This window comes from Peromyscus maniculatus, chromosome 3, assembly GCF_049852395.1.
Source record: "Peromyscus maniculatus bairdii isolate BWxNUB_F1_BW_parent chromosome 3, HU_Pman_BW_mat_3.1, whole genome shotgun sequence".
Classification (NCBI taxonomy): domain Eukaryota; kingdom Metazoa; phylum Chordata; class Mammalia; order Rodentia; family Cricetidae; genus Peromyscus; species Peromyscus maniculatus.
This window is the reverse complement of record NC_134854.1, coordinates 20,078,418-20,099,479: the sequence shown is the minus strand read 5'-3', so window position 1 is coordinate 20,099,479 and position 21,062 is coordinate 20,078,418. Positions and strand designations below refer to the sequence as shown.

Sequence of the window (21,062 nt, the reverse complement as noted above, 5' to 3'; positions counted from 1 at the left end):
GAAATGGGCCCCTAACAAGGGACAGGCACAAGTGACCTATGCCTGCAAAAGAATCAAGTCCAGTCCTGACCGCCTACAACTTAAGACAGATCAAAAACCTAAATGTAAGAGCTAAAGCTATGAAGGTGTTAGGAGGTAGATTAGGAAATAGTTGACTAAATATAAAAAAAAGACCGAAAAAAAAAGAAAAGAAAAGAAAAGAAAAGAAAAAAAACTGGACAAACTGAACATCATCAAACTTTTGTATTCTAAAGCATACAACCAAAAATGCAAAAAGATAACTTCCAGATGAGGGGTGGTGGTTTAGAAATCATGTCTGACAAGGAAGTCTGGAATGTACAGAGGACTCACAACTCAGAAATAAAGTCAATTCAACTTTATTTTTTGATGATTCTATGTGTGTACATATGCTTGTACGAGGAGATCTGAGGGGTGTCACATCCCCTGGAGCTGAAGCTACAGGCAATTGTGAACTGCCTGCTGGTGCTGAGACTTGAACTTGGGTCATGTTCAAGAACAATAATGTGCTCTTAACCACTGAGGCATCACTCCAGCCCTGACAATTCTAGTTAAAAATGAACAAAAGATAAAAGGACAGTTTTAAAATGGGAAGAAGAACTGAGGAGACATTTTTTCAAAACAACATAAACATGGCCCACAAGTACACAAAAAGGTGTTCAGCATCATTAGCATCAGGAGGATGAAGACCAATGGCTAACAGTTAACAAGGGCAGTCATAACCAAGAGGATATAACAAGTGCTGCTGAGAATGTGAAGAAACTGGAACCCTCCAACACTGCTGGAAATATAAAATCCACTGTGGACAACAGGTTACAGCCAGAGTCACTGTATGCCCTAACAATGCTATGTCCAAGTGTGCAGTCACAAGAAATGGAAGCGCATGGCCACATACAGTATGTACATGACTATTCATAGCAATATTATTCATTGGTTAAAAAAAAAATAGTAACAACCTATGTAACTGACAGGCTAAACAACATGTGCTAAATCCACATAATGGACCATTATCCAACAATTAAACAAGGAATAATTATATGTGAACACGTGGACAAGTGTGCTAACATGTAGGTGAACTTTGTAAACATTATGCTATAAAGTCTGTACTAACAGATCACATAGTCCATGAGTTAATTTATATAAACTCCCAGCAAGATGGCACAGAGGGTAAAGGTGCCTGTCACCAAGCCTGATGACCTGAGTTCAACCACCAGTTCCCACAGAGCAGGGGAGAAGTAACTCCTGAAGCTGTGCTTTGGCATACACAGAGATACACATACACATATACACACTTACACACACACACACACATACACACACACACACACACACTGTGACATTCACACACACACAATAAATAAACATTAAAAACAATGCTAAGAACAGCAAATTGATAGACAGACAGAAAGTGGATTCAGGGTTGCCTTGGACTAGAGGAAACCAAAGAATCAAAGAGGTATTGAGAAATAGTTGACTGCTAACAAATACAGTTTCCTTTGGTAGGGTGAGGAAATGTTCTAAATTTCAAAGTGTTGATGGTTATGCAAATCTGTGACTGTACTTAAAACCAAAGAATTATGCAGCTAGGAAGAATAAATAGGGGCATTTTAAATCTCAATAAAGCACTTTTAAAAACTAAGTGACTGCTACAGATTCACCTCTGACTAATTGCTACCACCGAGGCAACTGCTTGACTTAATACTCAGTCTTTAAAGTGGAATGGAATACCTGTCTTGGAGAGTTATTTGAGTTGAATATGCCTACTACAATGTTCTACACATAGGAAGTGAGGTGACCACTAAGATGGTCAACTCCAAAACCAAAAGTCTTAATTATAACAACATTTATTTGGGCACCAAATATTTACAGATAATTTTTTAAGTCAAGTAGAGTGTACTTTGGAAATATCATAGCTCATACATCTCTCAAAAGACACCAGTTTGCCTGCAATACTTAAAATCCATCCTTCCTTGAACTCACATGCTTAAATTTTGAATGAAAAGTGATCAAAATCTACGTAATTTTCTATTATGTTTCTTAAAGTATGAAATTAAGAAAGATTAAGAACCTCCACTCTTTACTTTGAAGATCTTTCAAATACTAGAAATATTTAATTGGCAAATTACTTGCACATGCCATTAAGTGGTTAGACTGAATTTGTTTTTACAAATTCTATGGGCTCTTATTCCTTAACCTCCACCACACTATAATCTGAAATCATCAAGGTCTTCACTTATGCAAATTTTAACTTTCTACATCTTTGTTTCCATACAGAATAACTAAATTAAGGCTCTTTAATTTCTAGAAGATTCACTTTTCGAAGCCTCAAATCAGTGAAAACGAGTTTTCCATTAAGATAAAAAAGATTCATCAAGCCATATTATTCCAAACACTAAACCATAATATCTTTCCTATTGATCCTAAAATGTCTATTAATACAATAAATACAAAAAGGATGTTTCTGTTAAACACCAAAGTGAGCCCTTTTCAGAGTTAAGAGAACTGTGGATGCCCTCACCTTCTCTCTGAAGGGTTCCCTGCTTTCTCTAAATCTTAGTCCTCAAAGAAAATTTGTGGTGTTTCTATGAGAAGTAGTATTTCATCTGCTGATGTGGCTAACGACAGCTTCCATGGACATGGCTCCAAGCACCACACAGAAGATGAACTTGAACTGGCAGGGTAAGTAACACACTGGACTGAGCGGACATGGACTATCTTTGTCATGTGCCCCAATGTCAAGTTCGCCATTTCAAACCCTTCTACCAAGTGACTTTTTACATTAATCACAGTCAAGGGTCTGAAGAGGAAAAGAGTATGCTGGTTACAGCAGAGGCTCACTCAAGGAACGTCTAGGAAGAAAATGGATGTCATTAAAACAGTAGGCATGGAGTACTTCACATGAAAAACGAGTTTTCCTTAAGATCTTAGAAAGTTTTCTATTGTTATTTTGAACACACACATACAGTTGTGATGCAGATCTTAAAAAAGAAAAATGTCCACATGTAGTCAAGCTGAGCTCTAGTGAAACCACATATGATGTCAGCATATTTAACAGTCAAGTATGAATTAAAACTCTTCCAGTTTTACACCTTGAGAGGTATGGAGCTACCCTAACTGAAAGTCGTGTGACATTCTGGAAAGAACACTCCTGTAGCCAGTCACCTTTCCCCCAGTGAGCTCTCTCACTCCTGGAAGATGAATGACACCTGCTATTGTTCACCTGAAGTATGAACTATGTTCCCTAGGAGAGAGAGCATGTTTAAAACACATTCCCAAGCTTCACACCCAAACATTCTGAATCAGCCCATGGAAGCTGGAGCCAGAGTGTCTACAGTTTTACCAAACGCCGTGTGCAAGCACAGTAAGACCCCAGGGTCAGACTCCTGGATAAGAACCCTATTCCAAGATCCCAGGTATCTACAAACGCTCAAGCGCAACACGTCATAAATCACTAGAGTGATGTTGGTGAACCATGTGGCCAAAAGGCAAAAAGCCAGCAGAGATCTAACCTGAGACACGAATGTCCTCTCCCATGCTCCACTTCAAACAACAGCAAAGAGGCCCATGAGAGGCTTTCCATGTATCTGCTAGAAAAAGTATTTTTCTTACAGCAGACTAAGAAGGTCAGCAGCCTGCGAAGCAAGTCACTTAAAGTGGTGTTTAGAGGCAAGCAGCGGCCTGTGGTCAATCTCCAGATGTGCATGCCTTCATCATCGGCTGTGTCAATTATCATCATCTTTCATCACCAGTAAGGAGCACAACCAAGCAACTCTAAAGCTCCGAAATTTTTCAACAGTGTAAGAATCCTAATTCATTCCATAAATGCAAGCATAATAACTATATTGTTTAAAAAAAAATTCCTAAGCTAGTTTCCTTAGACGGATGTTATCAAAAATAATTTTCTCACAAAAGCATTACCATACATTTAACCCTACTTAACGGCTTCAGAGCAGATGTGCTACAAAAGCACACCCACAGCGAGCCCATATTAGTATGAAACTGTTTTATTTCAATTAAAATGTCTAACTATCCACCCCCAACATATACCTAAACTGTAATTTTCTCTAAGAACTTCCAATATGCTCTTGATTTTGTTTCCTTTATCCACCTATCAGAGCAAATCTGCCTTGCAACTGTTGGAAGAAATCAGTCATTAGCAGCAAGATTACAGCGAATTTTCCAATTTAGAAAAACTGTATTTTTATCTCTCTCTCTCATACTGAAAGAATAATGGTATAATTTTACTATTTTTAAATGAGCTGTACAGTTTAAAATAGTCAAATTTCCCCACAGCTCCAAGCTTCAGGATTTAGTGTTAGCAGCTTAGCGTTCTGTTCTCTACACCTTCCTTCTCATGAACAACTCCCTTCTGTGTTCATCTTGCACACACAGGGGCATCAAAGATGGATCGACAGGCGGATGAACAGATGGACAGACAGACGGTAGGGACCCCCAATCTAATCTCTCCAGACCCTTGTGGAGAATGGTTAACCTCCAGGCCCATGGTTAACTAAGAGTGACTTCACGTGGCTATTGTGATTTACTCTTCAATTGACATTCTTCCACCTTCTCAACAAGCCTGTCCTTTTTTAAGAATGTCCCTATTTTTAAAATGGAGTGATGAAGTATCAAAAAGTACAATATTTTAGCCATTTGAGCATGGGCGATTCTCCAATTACCCCACCAACTGGAAGTGCTCTCTGATACTACTATCTTTCAAAATTGAAGCCATTATGGCCAATCGTGCAAATCCGTATTTAGCTTCTGGTAAATAGCAGATTTTTGACCCAATGAACTGGAACAGCTTCCGAACAGTGTCTACGCTGACAGGATGCTCCAGCTAGGGCACGTTCACTATCACTGTGGAGGAATCTGCTTTCAAAATCATGCTGTTTTTACCTGGAATCTTAGCCCTGCTGCAATGAGAGGGTGAGCAGGAACCTTCACCTCCACATAAAATCTGCTTACTGTAGGACACTAGGTTTCTCTCAACAAAGTAATATTACCTTTATGAATTGCCAGATCAAAAATCAGTGTTAACAAAGGTAGTCACAATGACTTTCCCACTGAGCTTTAAAAGAGATGCCTCAAGTCTCCCATCTCACCCAATCCTGAGAATGTCCCAGTCTTTTATAAAGTCTGCCTTTACCTGAAGTGTGTGAGCTCCCCTCTGACAGTTCACGTTCCCACACTGTTACCTCTCATCCCTTCCTGCACCCTCCCCTGCCAGGGACATACTTCCTTACGTCATCTGGTCTGCTTGCTGTCCCAGCGTCCACTGATTTCATGTTTGTCAATACGGGGATTCAGGGACCGACTCGAACCGTGAATCCAGGGAGGGTCCCTCTACAAGTCACGCATGTCAGAGTCAGCTAGTCGAAAAGCAACAGTGCAATTAAGAATGAGCTACGTTAGCAATGACCTCAGTTTTATGGGTCTTGCGTAGTGTCCCACAAACACGGGACAGAAAGGCCATGTTCGACCTCGTGCCTCAAATGCTAGCTCAAGCCAAGTTACATAGACTTCTTTTTCCTGCAGGACTTGTCAGGACCTTAATAAACATAGACTTCTTTTTCCTGCAGGACTTGTCAGGACCTTAATAAACTTGGGCTTTCATGCTTTATGGCTGCCTAACAGAGTCCATTCCACATGACCCTTATTAACATGTACAGGAAACACTGAATTAAATAAACAGCATCTTTTGATGTAAAAATTAAAGGACAAAGTCACTGTACTTTCTAATAACAGGGCAAGACTGAACTGGTTTCCGGGGCTTGTTTTGTTCTGGTTTGGAGGCAGGGTCTCACTCTCTCTGGCCAGGAACTTACATTGTAGGCCAGCTGTCCTACTCACACGAGAGGTTTCTTCTCCCTGCTTCACACCTACAAAGGTCACAGGCAGATGTGCTGGAGGCCTTGTCCCACTCAACCCCCCTGCCCATTCCAAGCATCATCATGGTCCTGAACAGTTCTACTTAACCACTTCTAGAAATGGAGATCGAGCACATAGCTCCCCCCCACACACACACACCTTTTGATATACTAACTGGTCATTAGCACTCAGTTGACCTCCTCTTTTACTTTACAGTTCTCCACTGCCTCTCCTATAAGATAAACTCTTGCCCAGGGTCCTGTAGTAGATGTTACAAGGTTTCTCCTCCTCCACAGGCCCATTCACATCTCTAAATCTATACCTTTTAATCTCCTCATTCTGTGCCAAAATCTACCTTCCCACACTCCCTCTCCCCATACTCAAGCAGCCTATTCGAATGGCCTCCATCTCCTCCACCAGAGATGATAACCTTTCAAAGTGTGCTCCTTCCATTCCATTAGAATACAAGTTCCATGAGGAGGAAGTGTTAGCTCTACCTCTAGCCCAACACAGTACAGACTCAGGAGTTAACAGTTCCAGCCATTCACAGCATTTGGGCCAGTGGCTTGAACCACTGATATGCTAAACCCCTCCCCCAAATTCCATCTCTCAGCTCCCACACTCTCTGGGTCTAAACGCCTACATGCTTACTTAGAAAACAACAGGCAGGAACTACTGTGTGTGTGGGGGAAAAAAAAAAAAAAAAGACCGCCTGTTCCTGTTCCTCCCACGTGGCCCCACCGTCTTCCCTCTCTCAGCTGAACTCTACCCTTCCATTGGATCTGGTCTCTTGTAGATTATTAAAGGACCAGCCTTAATAATATACTTCCCAGGGGCTCAGGAGAGAAACTATGAACAGTGAGGATTATTTTCGGGAAAAGAATCTAAGTACACCAAGCTCTTTGTCCATCTACTTTATTCCTCTGAGATAAAATCCCATCTACACAACTTCAGCTCTGTTCTCGTGCCTAGCTCCTTTCTTGCCTGATTTCTCTCTATCTTTATCTACTGTTCCCTCTAAGTTCTATCTTAATTCTCTGTCTTAATTCTGCCTCATCATCTAGGCCCTTCTCATCTCGTTCTTTTCTTACCCAGCTAGTACTTCCTGGCTCTTCCTCATCTTCCATCTCATCTACACCTTGTCTCTGATCAAAATCCTCCTTATCCCTCTCAGTTCTCTGTCCTCAAGTTCTCTATTCCTCTCTCCCTCTGCATCTCCTTATGCCTCTAAGTCCTCTTAAGTCTCTGAGGTGTTCAGTTATAAACCCAAGCAAGGCAATCCCCACCAGAGCAAGGTCACCAGGCTTGAATTCCTACGGGGTCATAAAGGCAGGTAAGAATTTTCCTCAGGCAGTGACTGTCAGGCTTTCTTTTACAACCCAAAATGGGAGTAAAGGAGGAGGTCAACTGAGTGCTAATGACCAGTTAGTATATCAAAAGGGAGGGGGGTCTATGTGCTTACTCTCCATTTCTAGAAGTGGTTAAGTAAGAAGTTAGGGGTCTATTAGTAAGGTTGTGTAAGAAAGGAGGGTCTCACCCTAAATGGCACAAGAAATAAAGCTATCCACCTAACCTAGGAGACAGGTGTTTGACCTTGGATGCTTGATAGGTATTTTAGATAAATACACACACATAGCATTATAAGAAAGTCACTGCAGGAACCAGCTAATACACATACAAAAGCTAAAATATCACCAAGACTTCTTCAGATATGGCTTGACCTTTGAAGAAGTCCTTGACTTTTGCAAGTAGTAGCTTTTGTGATAGTAGCTCAATTCCATGATGTTTTCCTGTGGCTGGCAGCACTGGCCCCACACACTGCACAGTCATTCTCTTCTGGGCTCTCTCTCCTTCACACTCTCAACTATCTTCTTGTTCACTTCCTCTCTCAAACACGTCACATCCAGCCTATCAAAGAACCCCACAAATTGTCTCTTACAAATATACCCAGAATCTGGGTCAGCAAGATGGTCAAGATGGTAAAGGCACTTGACAAATTGAGTTTGATCTTTGGGAGTCATATGGTGGAAGGAGGGACCCGACTCCTAAAAGTATTCTGTGGTGTGGGCATGTATGTGAGCAACAAAACAGACCCAGAATCTAACCCGTCTCCCTGGCCCCACCACTGCCTCTAGTCCTCTGTCCCAGCCAACACAAGATCTCTTTTCTTCTACCCAGGTCCCTGTACTCTCAAAACAAAAATGAGAATGACCCCATTCACCACCAGCCAGCCAACGTTCTTAAAGGAGTATCTTTGGTGTTGTCACACTTATATTAACTTTAAAAACAAGCAGGCTCAACTGATTGATAGTGATGAATGCAAGCTGTCCTTCCCACCACTGGATCTGTTCTCTTCTAATATGGACAATGGCAACACCATATAAATTTCATTAAGATATTCGCTGACAATTTGCATGTCTGCTATATACAATAAATGTCAGGGAAGTATGCTTTAAACATGGAAGGCAAGTTTAGAAAGTACCATGATATAGGCTAAAGCGCAAATAAAAGCATTTAGGACATTCTTTTCTCCACATATATAGAATCACAACTTCTTATCTAGAATTTCTCACTTATCCTGACATCCTGTCAACCAACAGGTTCATATAAAATGTTACTTATAAATACCAGATATCAGAATAGAAAACAGTGAGTGCTGGGGATGTAGATCAATGAATGGCAGAGGACCTACCTGCCTAACATGCAGAAAGCCTTGGATTAAATCTATAGCACTGTTAAAAAAAAAAAAAAGAAAAAAAAGAAAAAGAAAGAAAAAAAGAAAGAAAAAAAGAAAACATAGTGAGAGCAAGAATAGTGGAGGGGAATTTTCTCACAGGAAACAGAAGATAATGAGCAGGATATAAAAGGAAGAAAATTGGCCTAATCGAGATCTTTTCATTGTAGCAAACACAGGGAATGATTTTCGACAAGAAAATATGAGAGATGTAAACAAGGCCTCAAGAAACAGGGAAAGGCTTTATGGAAATATGGCTTTTGATTACCTGTCACACTGTCCATCTGACTTTGGTGAGTGTCAGGCAGGGCCAGGATTACCAAAGGCGGGCGCATGGCCACTGCTGACAAACACTGATGGCCCCTGACCCCACCAAACCCTATCCACAAAGAGATGTAGAGCGCATCTGTTCTCAGCCTGTATGAAATGCAAGAATGGGTTGGGGCAGCGGGGGTGGGGGGTGGGGGGGGGAGGGGTGGGGCCGACATGACACTCTTAAGCCATCCCCGGTTCTGGGAAAAGCTCCAAATGACCACAGTGCAGTGTGAAATAAACGACGCCTCTGTGATCACCACAGTGGATAGAGCCAGTCTGGGAAGTCAACATGGAGCCTCCTGCTCTTCCCACCATCGCCATCCATCTCTTCCAGAGATGTACACTATCGTCCAAAACCGCAAAGGGGCCATTCTAGAACAAGGAGCTTCTAAGGGCTAAGGATGTGAACGGCTAAGACGGTTACTCCCTGCACTGCCAAAGAGCCTCATGTAGACAGACAGACAGACAGGCAGGCTGTGCAGCTGGACTTGTGTTCTCTGACGACTTTGGGCTCATGACACCAGGACTGAGTAGGGATATCCTTCTGGTTTGTCCAATGGTGTGTGGCTGCCTGGCCATTTTTATTTCTTCAAATCTATGAGGAAGTTCCTAGAACACATGGCTAACTTTTTTGTTTGTTTGTTTTTTGTTTTTTGAGACAGGGTTTCTCTGTTTGGTTTTGGTGCCTTTCCTGGATCTCACTCTGTAGACCAGGCTGGCCTTGAACTCACAGAGATCCACCTGGCTCTGCCTCCCGAGTACTGGGATTAAAGGCGTGCGCCACCGCCGCCGCCGCCGCCGCCGCCGCCGCCGCCGCCGCCGCCACCACCACCACCACCTACCATGGCTAACTTCTTACAGCATCTGTTGTCCAAAAGTCCCTAGGCTGCCACATCCCATTTGACTTTGTTTCCCTGAACTAGAAGACAGTTACCCACACCTACATTTGTTGACTGCCCTACCCGTGATGAATGTTTGAACTTGGATATTAATCTGCAGCTCAACTGTCATATGGGTACCTTAGTACTGTGCATTTATCTTTGCTAGAATCATTTGGGGGTCGATGGCTCAGAAGACCCAGGCCATATATTAATGAGACCTGTAGGGGAGCTCCTAATGGATTTATCATAAAGCAGACAACATGTCATTGTATTTAAGTGATGATATAGGTAATAAATTATGTAAGGACAGGATAGTGGTGGAGGGGTTGTGCATTCTGAACCAATCACAGGCAACTGATGGTATAAATAGAATGTGGTAAAACACCCTAAAATTGGGATTGCCAATCTCAGATGGCCTGAGAGATGGACAGTGCTCAGCACACAGCAGATGGACCAACAGTAACACTACTGGATCAAAAGACTTCCCAAAGAATAAGAAAAACAGAAACCGGGTATCCTAGTTTGAGGTTCATCTATTTGAATACTTGGTCCCTAGTTGGTGGAATTATTTGAGAAGGATTATGAGGTGTGGCCTTGTTGGAGAAGGTGTGTCACTGGTTTGAGTTTTCAAAAGACAGGAGCCATCCCCAGTGTGTCTGTCTGTCTGTCTGTCTGCCTCTGTCCCCACCACTACTTCCTGCGTAGGGATCAAGATATCAGTTCTCCGTTGTTCCTACAACCATGTCCTTGGGATGTCACCATGGACTCTAACCTCTGAAACCATAAGCCCCAAATTAAACTCTTTCTTCTATAAAGTCCCTTGATGATGGGGCATTAGCACAGCAATAGAAAAGTAACTAAGACAGCAGGGGGGAAGAGGGGGGGTCCTTTACTCAATACCATTTTTCCAAAGACCTTTGCTTTTCACAGAGAAACCTGATATGTGGTGATGTTTTTCACGTGGTCTGGAAATAGGAGGCACTGCCTCAGTTTTACAGATGAGAAAATAAAGCTCAAAAAGCTAAAATAATTCAGCCATCCATAAACCTCATGCCTCTGTCCTTTCTAAATTCATAGCAGACTCTTGTCTGCTACCCCTGCTTCTCCTGTCCTAACATCTGCCCCTGCACTGGTGAGAATCTGGTCTGTTGATTTCATGGGAAATGTCCGTCACAGGCTTCTGTATCTGAAGACCTGGTCTCCTTTGACAGTGTTGTTCCAAAAGTTGGTAGAATGCGTAGGAAGTAGAATCTCACTGGAGGAAGTACGTCATCAGGGTGGACCTTGGTGTGAGCCCAGCCTCACTTCCTGTCAGCTCTCTGTCTCTTGACTGTGGCTGCAGTTTATGTAGCCACATCAAGCTCCTGCCCCATGTGCTCCCTGCTGTAGACTGTACCCCCTGGAACTGTAAGCCAGAATAACTCTCTGCTCAACTTTCTTTCAGCCAAGTCCATGGTCACGGTAACAAGAACAGTAACTGATACCTCCTCCACCAGGGCCCCTAGCATGGCTGCTGACACCAATATCCCTTGCCAATTTGTCCCTAGGAAGAAAAGAGTGTTATGTATCAAAGAGTTCATTCCTTACTCTTTTCACCCCAACCCAGCTTCCTCCCATCTCTACTCAGACTTGTGGAGCAAGGAAGTCAAAGAGGCAACATACTGTGTGGAACCCACTAGGCAATACTACCATAGCCCTGTCATCAGACCAACTCCCACTGGCCTCCGTGTCACCCCGAGCTGGGGCCCACTGGCTGGTTGAAGGCTCTGGCAGTACCTTTTCAGTGCTGCTCCACTGGAAGTTGTGTGTACAGTGCTGCTGGGGGGACTGGGTGACAGCTCTGTCATAACCAATGAGCACAGAGGAACAGATGCGGAGCCAAAGGTCAATACAATAAACCAATTAACCTATCCTACCTATGGCGTTCTTAGCTCCACTTTTGATAGGAAATGGGCACAACTACTCATAGGGATAAAAATAGCAAAGTTGATGGTGGCTAAGTCTGTTTGGTTGAGAACCTGTGCCGTGTGACATCATCTGTGCCCTTCCCCCAAAACACCAAGGCACATCCAAGAAGTCTGAACAAACTAGAGACAGAATCCAACATTTAAAATGGGCATTGTGATAATTAATCTTCGTAACAACTTGACTATCTTTAGACTCACCATGGAAACACTCTTCTGGATGTATCATGAGAGTATTTCCAGAAATATTTAACTGAAAAGCAGGTGACTACCCTTGAATGTGGGTGGCACTATCCCACCCGGAGTCTTAGACTAAATAAAAAGAAGAAAATTAGTGGAGTGTTGACATTCAACTTCCTGCTTCCTGACTGTGGACACAAAGTGATGAGCTGCTACATGTTCCTGCCTCATGCTCCAACCTCAATGCCTTCCCCATATGGACTCATATCTCAAACTGTGAGCAAAAATCGGTGCTTTCTCTCTTAAGTTACCTTTGGTTGGCTATGTGGTCACAGGAATAAGAAAACTCACACAGATTTGTTGCCATTTCCCTAAAGTACAACCCACATGCTCAAGGGAGCCCAAGCTTCTATCTAGGCAAGGGTACAGCAGGTTTGCAGAAATCTCAGTCTGAGGCACTCATGGAACTTTCCAGAACTTCATAAGTCAGCTTCTTTAAAGAAGAGCTTACTCCAGCCTCAGCACCTCCAGGTCTTCCTCTTCTAAACATAGAAGATTTCAAGGTTTTCTATAGCTTTGCAGCAAGCTTTGAAGAAGATGCACTTGCCTTTTGAAATTAAGAAAGGATGCCACTAGGAAAGTGCCATGTGCACAGCATCTGGAGAGGACTAGTTCAAAGCTCATGGTACTCAGAACCATTCAAAACCAGCAAACTGTTGTGTGAGGACAGGGCGACCACAAGAAGTACTGGGTGTGTGGGAACTTCCTGTGGTGGGCGGCTTATAATCATCATTCCCCCAGGCAGTTGGAAAGCATCGCTCACAGAGAGGAAAGGGGACAAAAGTTCTTCCTAGCTGTCACCTTCTGTGACTGTGCAAGGAGTCCCAGAACACTGCTGCCCACCTAGAAACCACTAAAGTAAAGTACTAAAGGTAAGCCAGAGCAGAGTCCTTCCTCTGCAAACAGAAAGGCATGTGAGCTCCAGATCCCAGTGTACCACTGTTTAAGAACATGCTACTTCTTAAAAGAATGTGTGTGGGCCAACCCAGCCACAAACCCTTTGATCTCCCGTGGTGTCCTGCCTGCAAGATGTGCTGGGGCAATGGTGGCACAAAGCGTGTGGGAGTCACCAACCAATGTCTGAGTTGTCTGAAGGCCAGTTCCACGAGATGAAACAACCCACAGACAGCACAAGGACCAAGGGCAAAACCAAACACTACTGTTCTTTAAAAAAGGGGGAAAGGGGGGGAAAAGGAGTAATGAAAAGAAAAAATGAAATGACCCCTCAGACATTCTGCTATACTCATAATCAGTGCCTTGCTCAGCCATCACCAGAGAAGCTTCCTCCAGCAGCAGATGGGACCAAGTAAAGAGAGCCACAGCCAGACATATGCAGAGAGTGAGAGTCCTTGGGACACTCAGCCCTAAATAGGATGTCTCCATCAAATCCCTCCCATCAGGGCTCAGGGAACATTGAGGAAAAGGAGGCCGAAAGAGTAGATGAGGCAGAGGATACGGAGGACATCAAGAAAACAGGGCTTTCTAAATCAACACGATCAAAGCTCACGTGAACTCACAGAGACTGAGGCAGTAGGCACAGGGCCTGCACAGGTCTGCACCAGGTCCTCTGTGTATACACTATGGCTTGCAGTTTAGTATTTTTATGGGATTGTTGAATGTATAAACAAGTGGGTCTGTTTCTTGTGCCTTCTCTTGGACCCTTTTCTTCTGTTTCTTTTGTACAAGTTGAGGTGCTACATTTTATTTTATCATATCATATCTTATCATATTGTTATCCCTTAGAAATCTATTTTCTGATGAGACAGAAAAGGGGTGGCTCTGGATGGGAGGGGATGTAGGGGGAACTGGCAGGAGTAGAGGGAAGGGAAACCATAAACAGGACATATTATATGAGAAAAAATCTATTTTCAATAAAGGAAAAATATGCTTTAAAAAAAACTAAAAAAAAAAAAAAATATGTTCCTAAAACAAAGAAGTGCTCCCGCCACCACGTTCCTTACCAAAAGTAACCTCTCCTTTGCCAGCCTTGTCGAACAGCTGGAAGGCCACCATAAACAAGGCATCTGGAGCACACAGGACAGATTCAAATGCTAGAAATTCTTGGAAGGATATTAACCTGCAACATAAAAAAAGCAAAGACACAAGTCAGTCCACTGCAGAAAATAAAAACCATACAACTATCCACTAAAGTAACAAAATCAGATGCCATTATCGATCTGTAAAATCCAAATTAACACATCAATACTCATCATGTGCTCGAGCATCCAATGTGAGGCACTCAAACGCAGAAACTGAAGAAGGGCGGGGTGGAGCACATGAACAAATACTGACTGCACTGTGACGTCTAATTTATCTGTCTCCTCCACACTTGAGACCTTAATCTTCCCTCGGCACGTTGGGTTCTGTGATTAAAGCTGGGGTGCTTTAAAGTGATGGCGACAGAGAGAAGAAGCTCTGTCTGCTGTTAACCGCCTTACACCACATGCAGCCGACTCCTAAGTACCCATTCATTACAGGCAGCTCCTGACCACACATGGAGCAGGGATGCTGCAAAGGGTAGATCAGGCCGGTAGTGCGGCTCAGGAAACTCGTCTGCTTCCGGTAAAGCAGATAGCTTTAGTCTGGGGACAGTGTACAGGAAAGATAAATCTAAATGCAGGGACCGATACAAAGAGCAGATTTCTGGCCGAAAATAAAAAGGGGGGACCCTCCCTGTGCAATAGCACAGCAGGTAAGGAAAGCTTGCTTCTCTTCCGGAGACTGAAGTTCAGTTCCCAGCACACAACGGCCTTAACTCTAGCTCCAGGGAATCCAACGCCCTCTTCTGGCCTCTGTATTTATGTCTGCTTGCATACACACACACATACACACACACACACACACACACACACACACACACACACACACACACACACAACTCATTAAAATAATGTATAAGAAAAGCTTTGTGACCAAAACGAAGCCAGAACCGGGCATTAAAAAAGAAGTAAAATTCAGCTGTGCAGAAGATCTGCAGGAGACTGAGGCAGAAAGGGGGAGACATTACTAGGGCATGTACAAGGAAACGGTAATCGTAATTGATTTCTGCCTGGACATTGACATCCATAAAAGAGAACAGTATGCTGGAGGACCAGAGGTAGCTTTGAGGACAAGAAAAGGAACAGAATATTCTCCCAAAAAGAAGGAGTGAGGGAGAATTTCTGAGGAATGTCACAACATGACCAAGCCTATGCTTCAGGATGAGCATGAAAGGCCAAGATGCCATGACTGGAAAAGAGGAAAGAGGTCCATAAAATGCTTCCTAGGAACAAAGGTCTTTCACCAATGAGTTACATTATAAAAGTCCAAATATTCCACTAACACACTGGGAAAGTCCGAATCTCTGGAGGGGATAAGGGAAGAAAACAGGGATATTTCCATGTTTCACAGAACACTTAATTCTTCTGCAACTTCCTACAGAGAGAACACATTTGTATACAGTGCTACAAAGTAACCTTGGCTGTTTCCCAGAATGCCACCTGCCCACAATAAATGCTACAAAGAAAGGAAATCTGAGTATGTTCCATCCAGCATTTCCCTGCCGTTCACCTTCCAAAGCACATCCTTCAGAATGCATGGAACATTCAGGAACAAGTATTTCAAAAGAATACCTGCCCAGAACACTTCATCCTCTGCTCCAGGTCTCACTGGGACAGACAAGGGGAAGGTGGGAGATGAGAAGGGAAGCAGACAAGACTCCAACATTCTTGGCTAACGTCAGGAGGTCGTCATGAGCGCATGTAACTCCAGGAACACAGGCGCCACGTGTACAGAGCAAAAGAAATAACGTATATGGGGCACGAGAAAAAGGCGCCTTCTTTTCCGTGGAAGAACTGGGAAGCACTTCACAAAGGCATGATGCTTAAAACACATATTTTAAAAGCAACTAGATTTTAGAGATGTTTCTTTCAAACCTATTTTGCCTTTGAGGAAACTGAAATGCCTCTGTCATTTTGTCCTACAGAGGGATAGACTAGACGTTCGTCAGGAGAGAGATGGAGGGTCAGGGCAAGAGAGGACGTTGCATGTGGACACAGCAGCAGGTGAAACCAGAAGAATGTACTGTGCACACAGAGGACATCATGGAGAGCAAGAGACCAGTCTGAGCTGTCATGCCAGAAATCCAAGTCAGGACACAGACCTCCATGGAGTTACCAGAAAAGAAATCACTCCAAAATTTGAGATTAAAGTCGGGATCATGTCTCTGCTTAAGAAGGAACGATGGGAAAGATGTATTTAAAGGAGGAGAGACCAGACAGGGTTGACTGATACCTCAGGTACAGGAGGCCCAAACCAGATGAGGACCTGTGCGAGCAGACATGGAAGCACTGACTATGGACATCAGGTGGGGCCGCAATGGCCATCATGGTCGGGAATAGACATCAGAGGCAGGTACGGGGACAGAGACCCATGAAGCTCCCGAGCCTCCTAATGTGATGACTGAGTGAAGTGAGGTGATGAAAGTACTACCACAGGAAAATGACAGCGGGGCGTCCGGGAGAGAAGAGACTCCAGAGTTCTGTGGCAGCATCGCCTGAGTGCCAGCAGCTCCGATGCTGGTGTGTGGGATGAATTGTGTCTCTCCAAAAGCCTACACCCCAGAGCGTTAGTGCGCTCTTCCCCACGACAAGGGCTCTTACCCCTGTGATTAGCTGGGATGAGGAGCTACTGGAGCAGGATGGTGAGCTGACTCAAAATGATTAGAAGCACATGCCCAGCATACAGGGGACACTATGTGAAGATGGAGAGGAGGTCATGGTCATGTGCCTGCAAGTCAAGACACAAAAGACTGCCAGCATACCACCAAGAACTAGAAGAAAGGTACAGAACACTCTCTCTTTTTAATGACCTCCAGAAAAGAACCATCCGAAACATGAAAAGAGAAATTATGAAAAAATTTTTGAAATTGTTTTTGAAAAAAAAAAGTTTATTTCTGTGCATTGGTGTTTTGCCTGCATGTCTGTCTTTTTTAGGGTGTCGTTCCCTGAAACTGTAGTTGTGGACAGTTGTGAGCTGCCATGTAGGTACTGGGAATTGAACTTGGGTCCTCTGGAAGAACAGCTAGTGCTCTTAACTGCTGAGCCATCTCTCCAGCCCCCAACTTTTAAAGACATGTGCTTGTGATAGTTTGTTACAACACCTGAGAACCCTAATATAGAAGCTAAGATTAGAAAGAAAGACCTGGGTGGGAAGGGGTTAAAGAAGAGTTATTGAAGGTGGGAATGGAGCTGTGATAGAGGTTCTGGTCATCTTCCCAAGAAGGTTCTACTAAAGGATACCTCTGAGGAGCTGGCCCACCCCTCAACACTCCAGGGAACCGAGGTAACTGTTTCTGCCTGCTTCCTCCTCCTTCCATCAATCCTTGGCCCCTGGTCCTGCTGGGCAGGTACCGGTATCCCTGCAGTCCATGTCCTGCTCACTAGGAGAAAGAAGGCCAGTGGGCAGCAGGAGGTGGGGGTTAATGTGCTGAGACAGCAGGCATGCAGGGGGTTAAATCAGCCTGCAGAGGCATCAGCCTCACTAAAACAACCACGATGTGTGGGATATAGAAGAAGCTCTTGTTCTGGGGACTAAACAAGGCTTAAAATTCAATCAAAAGAGCATTTTGCCTTTCTCAGAATGATGAAAAGCCTCAAGACTCTCTATGGGTGTAAGAGGTTCTCCTCCGGCATCTTAATGTCATTTCAAAACCATAACTGGCCAGTGAAGACCGGTATTTTAGGCATGTTACTGATACCAAAAAGGTATGTAATTTGGTAATCCTATTAGATACAAGCATTATACCTCTATGTAGGAGGTATACAGAGGAACCATGAAATCATAATGTACTATTGTTCATCAAGATCATTCTGGATTTTCAAGGTAATCTGACTGGAAGGCCATGAGAATAATTACATAGTACTATATTCACTTACTGCATGCTTTCCACAAACACCTCTATTTTCGTATAAACACTGTTTCAACCTTACTTTACAGGTTTAATGGGTATTAACGTGTTACAAGGAAGGATACAAGCCTCATCAAGTTCAAACCTGACCGGTGAACTCACTTGCTTCCTTTTCCACCACCCTCAACTGCCAAAGCTTCTTTCACTATGGCAGATAACCTTTCGAAATAACCACACGCGTCTGATTAAGTCCACGCCAAGTATGCAAGGAGAGGTATTCTACATCAACACTCATTCAGCCAACGAACGTGGAAGCGGACACAGAAGTCACATCTCATGACCCTGCTCACAGAGGAAGGGAGACTGGGGGTTTAAATAAGCAGAACTTTTGTCTAGCATGCCATTTGGATTTTCCAGAGCAGCAGGGCCACTGTTCTTCTGGACCATTTATAATGGCAGTAACCCTCCAGCACCTTAAAGTCCAGGTGAAACAGCCCGGACACTGTGTACCACTATAAAACACGCAGCTAAAGAGGAACCAGAATAAAAATGGATTGCATAGGTGAGAAAGTTGGCTCAAGGGTTAAGATGACTCATTGCTCTCATAAAAGACAAAGGTTTGATTCCCAGCACTCACACAGCAGCTCACCGCTATCTATGACTTCAGTCACAGGGCGTCCGATGTCCTCTTCTGACCTCCTAGGCACTGGGAACTCACGTGGTGCACATGCATGCAGGCAAAACATTCATACACATACAATCACAAAATAAATTAATCTAAAATAAGTCAATTTTAAAAATGGGTCACATATGAACATGTCATAATGAAGCCCCATTTCTGTTCATCAATAGATGCTAAAAGACAGAAATTTGTAATATACATTGTTATGCTGGGCGGTGGTGGCACCCACCTTTAATCCCAGCACTTGGGAGGCAGAGGCAGGTAGATCTCTGTGAGTTTGAGGCCAGCCTGGGCTACAGAGTAATTTCCAGGATAGCCGGTGTTACACAGAGAAACCCTGCCTCCTGGAGAAAACAAAAACAAAACGTTGTTACAATTTATGACAATTAGATACTGTATCACGTAACAGATAGTAGATGGCGACCTACCAAATGCAAATACCTTTGTTACCAACTTTTGGTCTTCCCCAATTCCAACTTTGCAACAGATACTCTTAGTAATATAAAAGAATAGAGAGAGAGTTACACTTCAGGAGAAAGGTAGGCAGTAACATCAGAGAACTAGAGACAGGTTACTAAGTCCACAGAAAAAATTATTGTTATATTGAGAGAGGAGACAGGAAAAACTTGCTGAAATCAGAGGAAAGATGTGATGGAGTGAACATGAGATCAGTCTCTGTGAAGGGCCGATGAGACCGGTGAAGGTCCCAAAATCGGCCCTGCAGCACAGCTGAGGCGGGGTGATGTATAAATCTGGGAAGTGGCTGACTGAACGGAGGTATGGCTTCTATGTTTTGTCCTCTGTGAGCTGGGCACAGGCGAGTGCTAAAAAACAGAGATAAAAACTGCCATCTCTGCTCCCCCAGAACTGGTGGGCCAATGGAGCAGCAAGTAGACCAGGAACCAAAGAAGGCAGGCCTAGGTGCAGAGGCACAAAGGAACCAGCTGGCTGGCTGGCGTGCAGGAACCGTGGAGCTGGAGTGAGGACAGCCACGGGGAGGGGGGGGCAGCAAAGGCCTGAGAGTTTCATAGACATGCCCATGTATTTATTCTCCAGAATGTGCAAACAACTTCAAAGGGAAGAGACTCAATGTGTGAGGATGTGTTGGTAGGAGACAGAAGAACCAGAAAGGCCTAGGTGACAAAGATGGGTGGCTAGCACCAAGTACTCTTTTTTTTCTCTTTTTTAAAAATTATCTATTTTGAGTGCCGGGCAGTGGTGGCGCATGCCTTTAATCCCAGCACTTGGGAGGCAGAGGCAGGCGAATCTCTGTGAGTTCGAGGCCAGCCTGGTCTCCAAAGCAAGTTCCAGGAAAGGTGCAAAGCTACACAGAGAAACCCTGTCTCGAAAAACCAAAAAAAAAAAAATCTATTTTATTTTACGTACATTGGTGTTTTGCCTATTTGTATGTCTGTGTGAAGATGTTGGAAAACTCCTGCAGTTACAGATAGTCTTGAGCTGCCATATGGGCACTGCGAATTGAACCCAGGGTCCTCTGGAAAAGCAGCCAGTGCTCTCAACCACTGAGCCAGCTCTCCAGCCCCAAGTACTCGTTTTTTTGGGGACATTTTGAGAACAGAGCAAGCATCTTAAAATGTCATTAGTCTTCATCAGGGTTTCCATTGCTGTGAGGAAGTCAATATCAAAATACAAGTTGGGGAGGAAAGGGTGTATTTGACTTACACTTCCACATCACTGTGCATCATCGAAGGAAGTCAGGACAGGAACTCAAACAGGGCAGGAACCTGGAGGCAGGAGCTGATGCAGAGGCCATGGAGGAGTGCTGCTTACTGGCTTGCTCCTTGTGGCTTGCTCAGTCTGCTTTCTTATAGAACCCAGGACCACCAGCCCAGAGCTGGTGCCACCCACAATCACTGGCCCCTCCCACCAATCACTAATTAAGAAAATGCCCTATAGGCTTCCCTACAGTCCAAACTTATTTAGCCATTTTTGTAATTATGGCTCTCGTCTCTCAGCTGACCTTAGTTTGTGTCAAGTTGACATAAAATTATCCAGCACATCCTTTGGCACCACAATCCCACTTCTAGGAATTTATTCTAGGAGAAAAGTTAATGAATTTGTACATGCCTTTACTTCCAGGAATGTTCACAGAACACTATGATATTAGTCAAAAACTCAAAAACAACTTCAACATACAATATGTGGTTGGTTTACTAAAAGAACATTTGTATATACAGTATTACCTAACCACCCAAATGTTATAAACAAAGCTGTGGGATTAAGCTAGAAATCACTTAAACGAACTATGTCGTAACTGATTCCCTTAGCAGAGCCTGCTGGTGTACGCCGGCCACCTCAGCACTTGAAGACAGACAGGAGGATCTCAGCCTAAGCTTCAGGGGGATAGCTCAGGACAGCCTGAGCTACATGATGAGACTATGGTAGAATATTATTTTAAGGTGCGTTACTTTTGTTTATGCTGCATTTGTTTCACTCTGTGAAGCTGTGT

General features: G+C 43.7%; 1 protein-coding gene across 2 annotated transcripts in view; it reads right to left on the bottom strand.

Moving 5' to 3' along the window:
* Positions 1 to 21,062, bottom strand: part of Slc25a13 (solute carrier family 25 member 13) — a 181,997-nt gene that overhangs the window by 98,037 nt on the left and 62,898 nt on the right. For both annotated transcript variants that reach the window (XM_006986884.4, XM_006986883.4), the window contains exon 4: positions 13,985 to 14,100. In XM_006986884.4, coding sequence (XP_006986946.1) covers positions 13,985 to 14,100 — 116 coding nt within the window. The remainder of the gene's footprint in view (positions 1 to 13,984; positions 14,101 to 21,062) is intronic.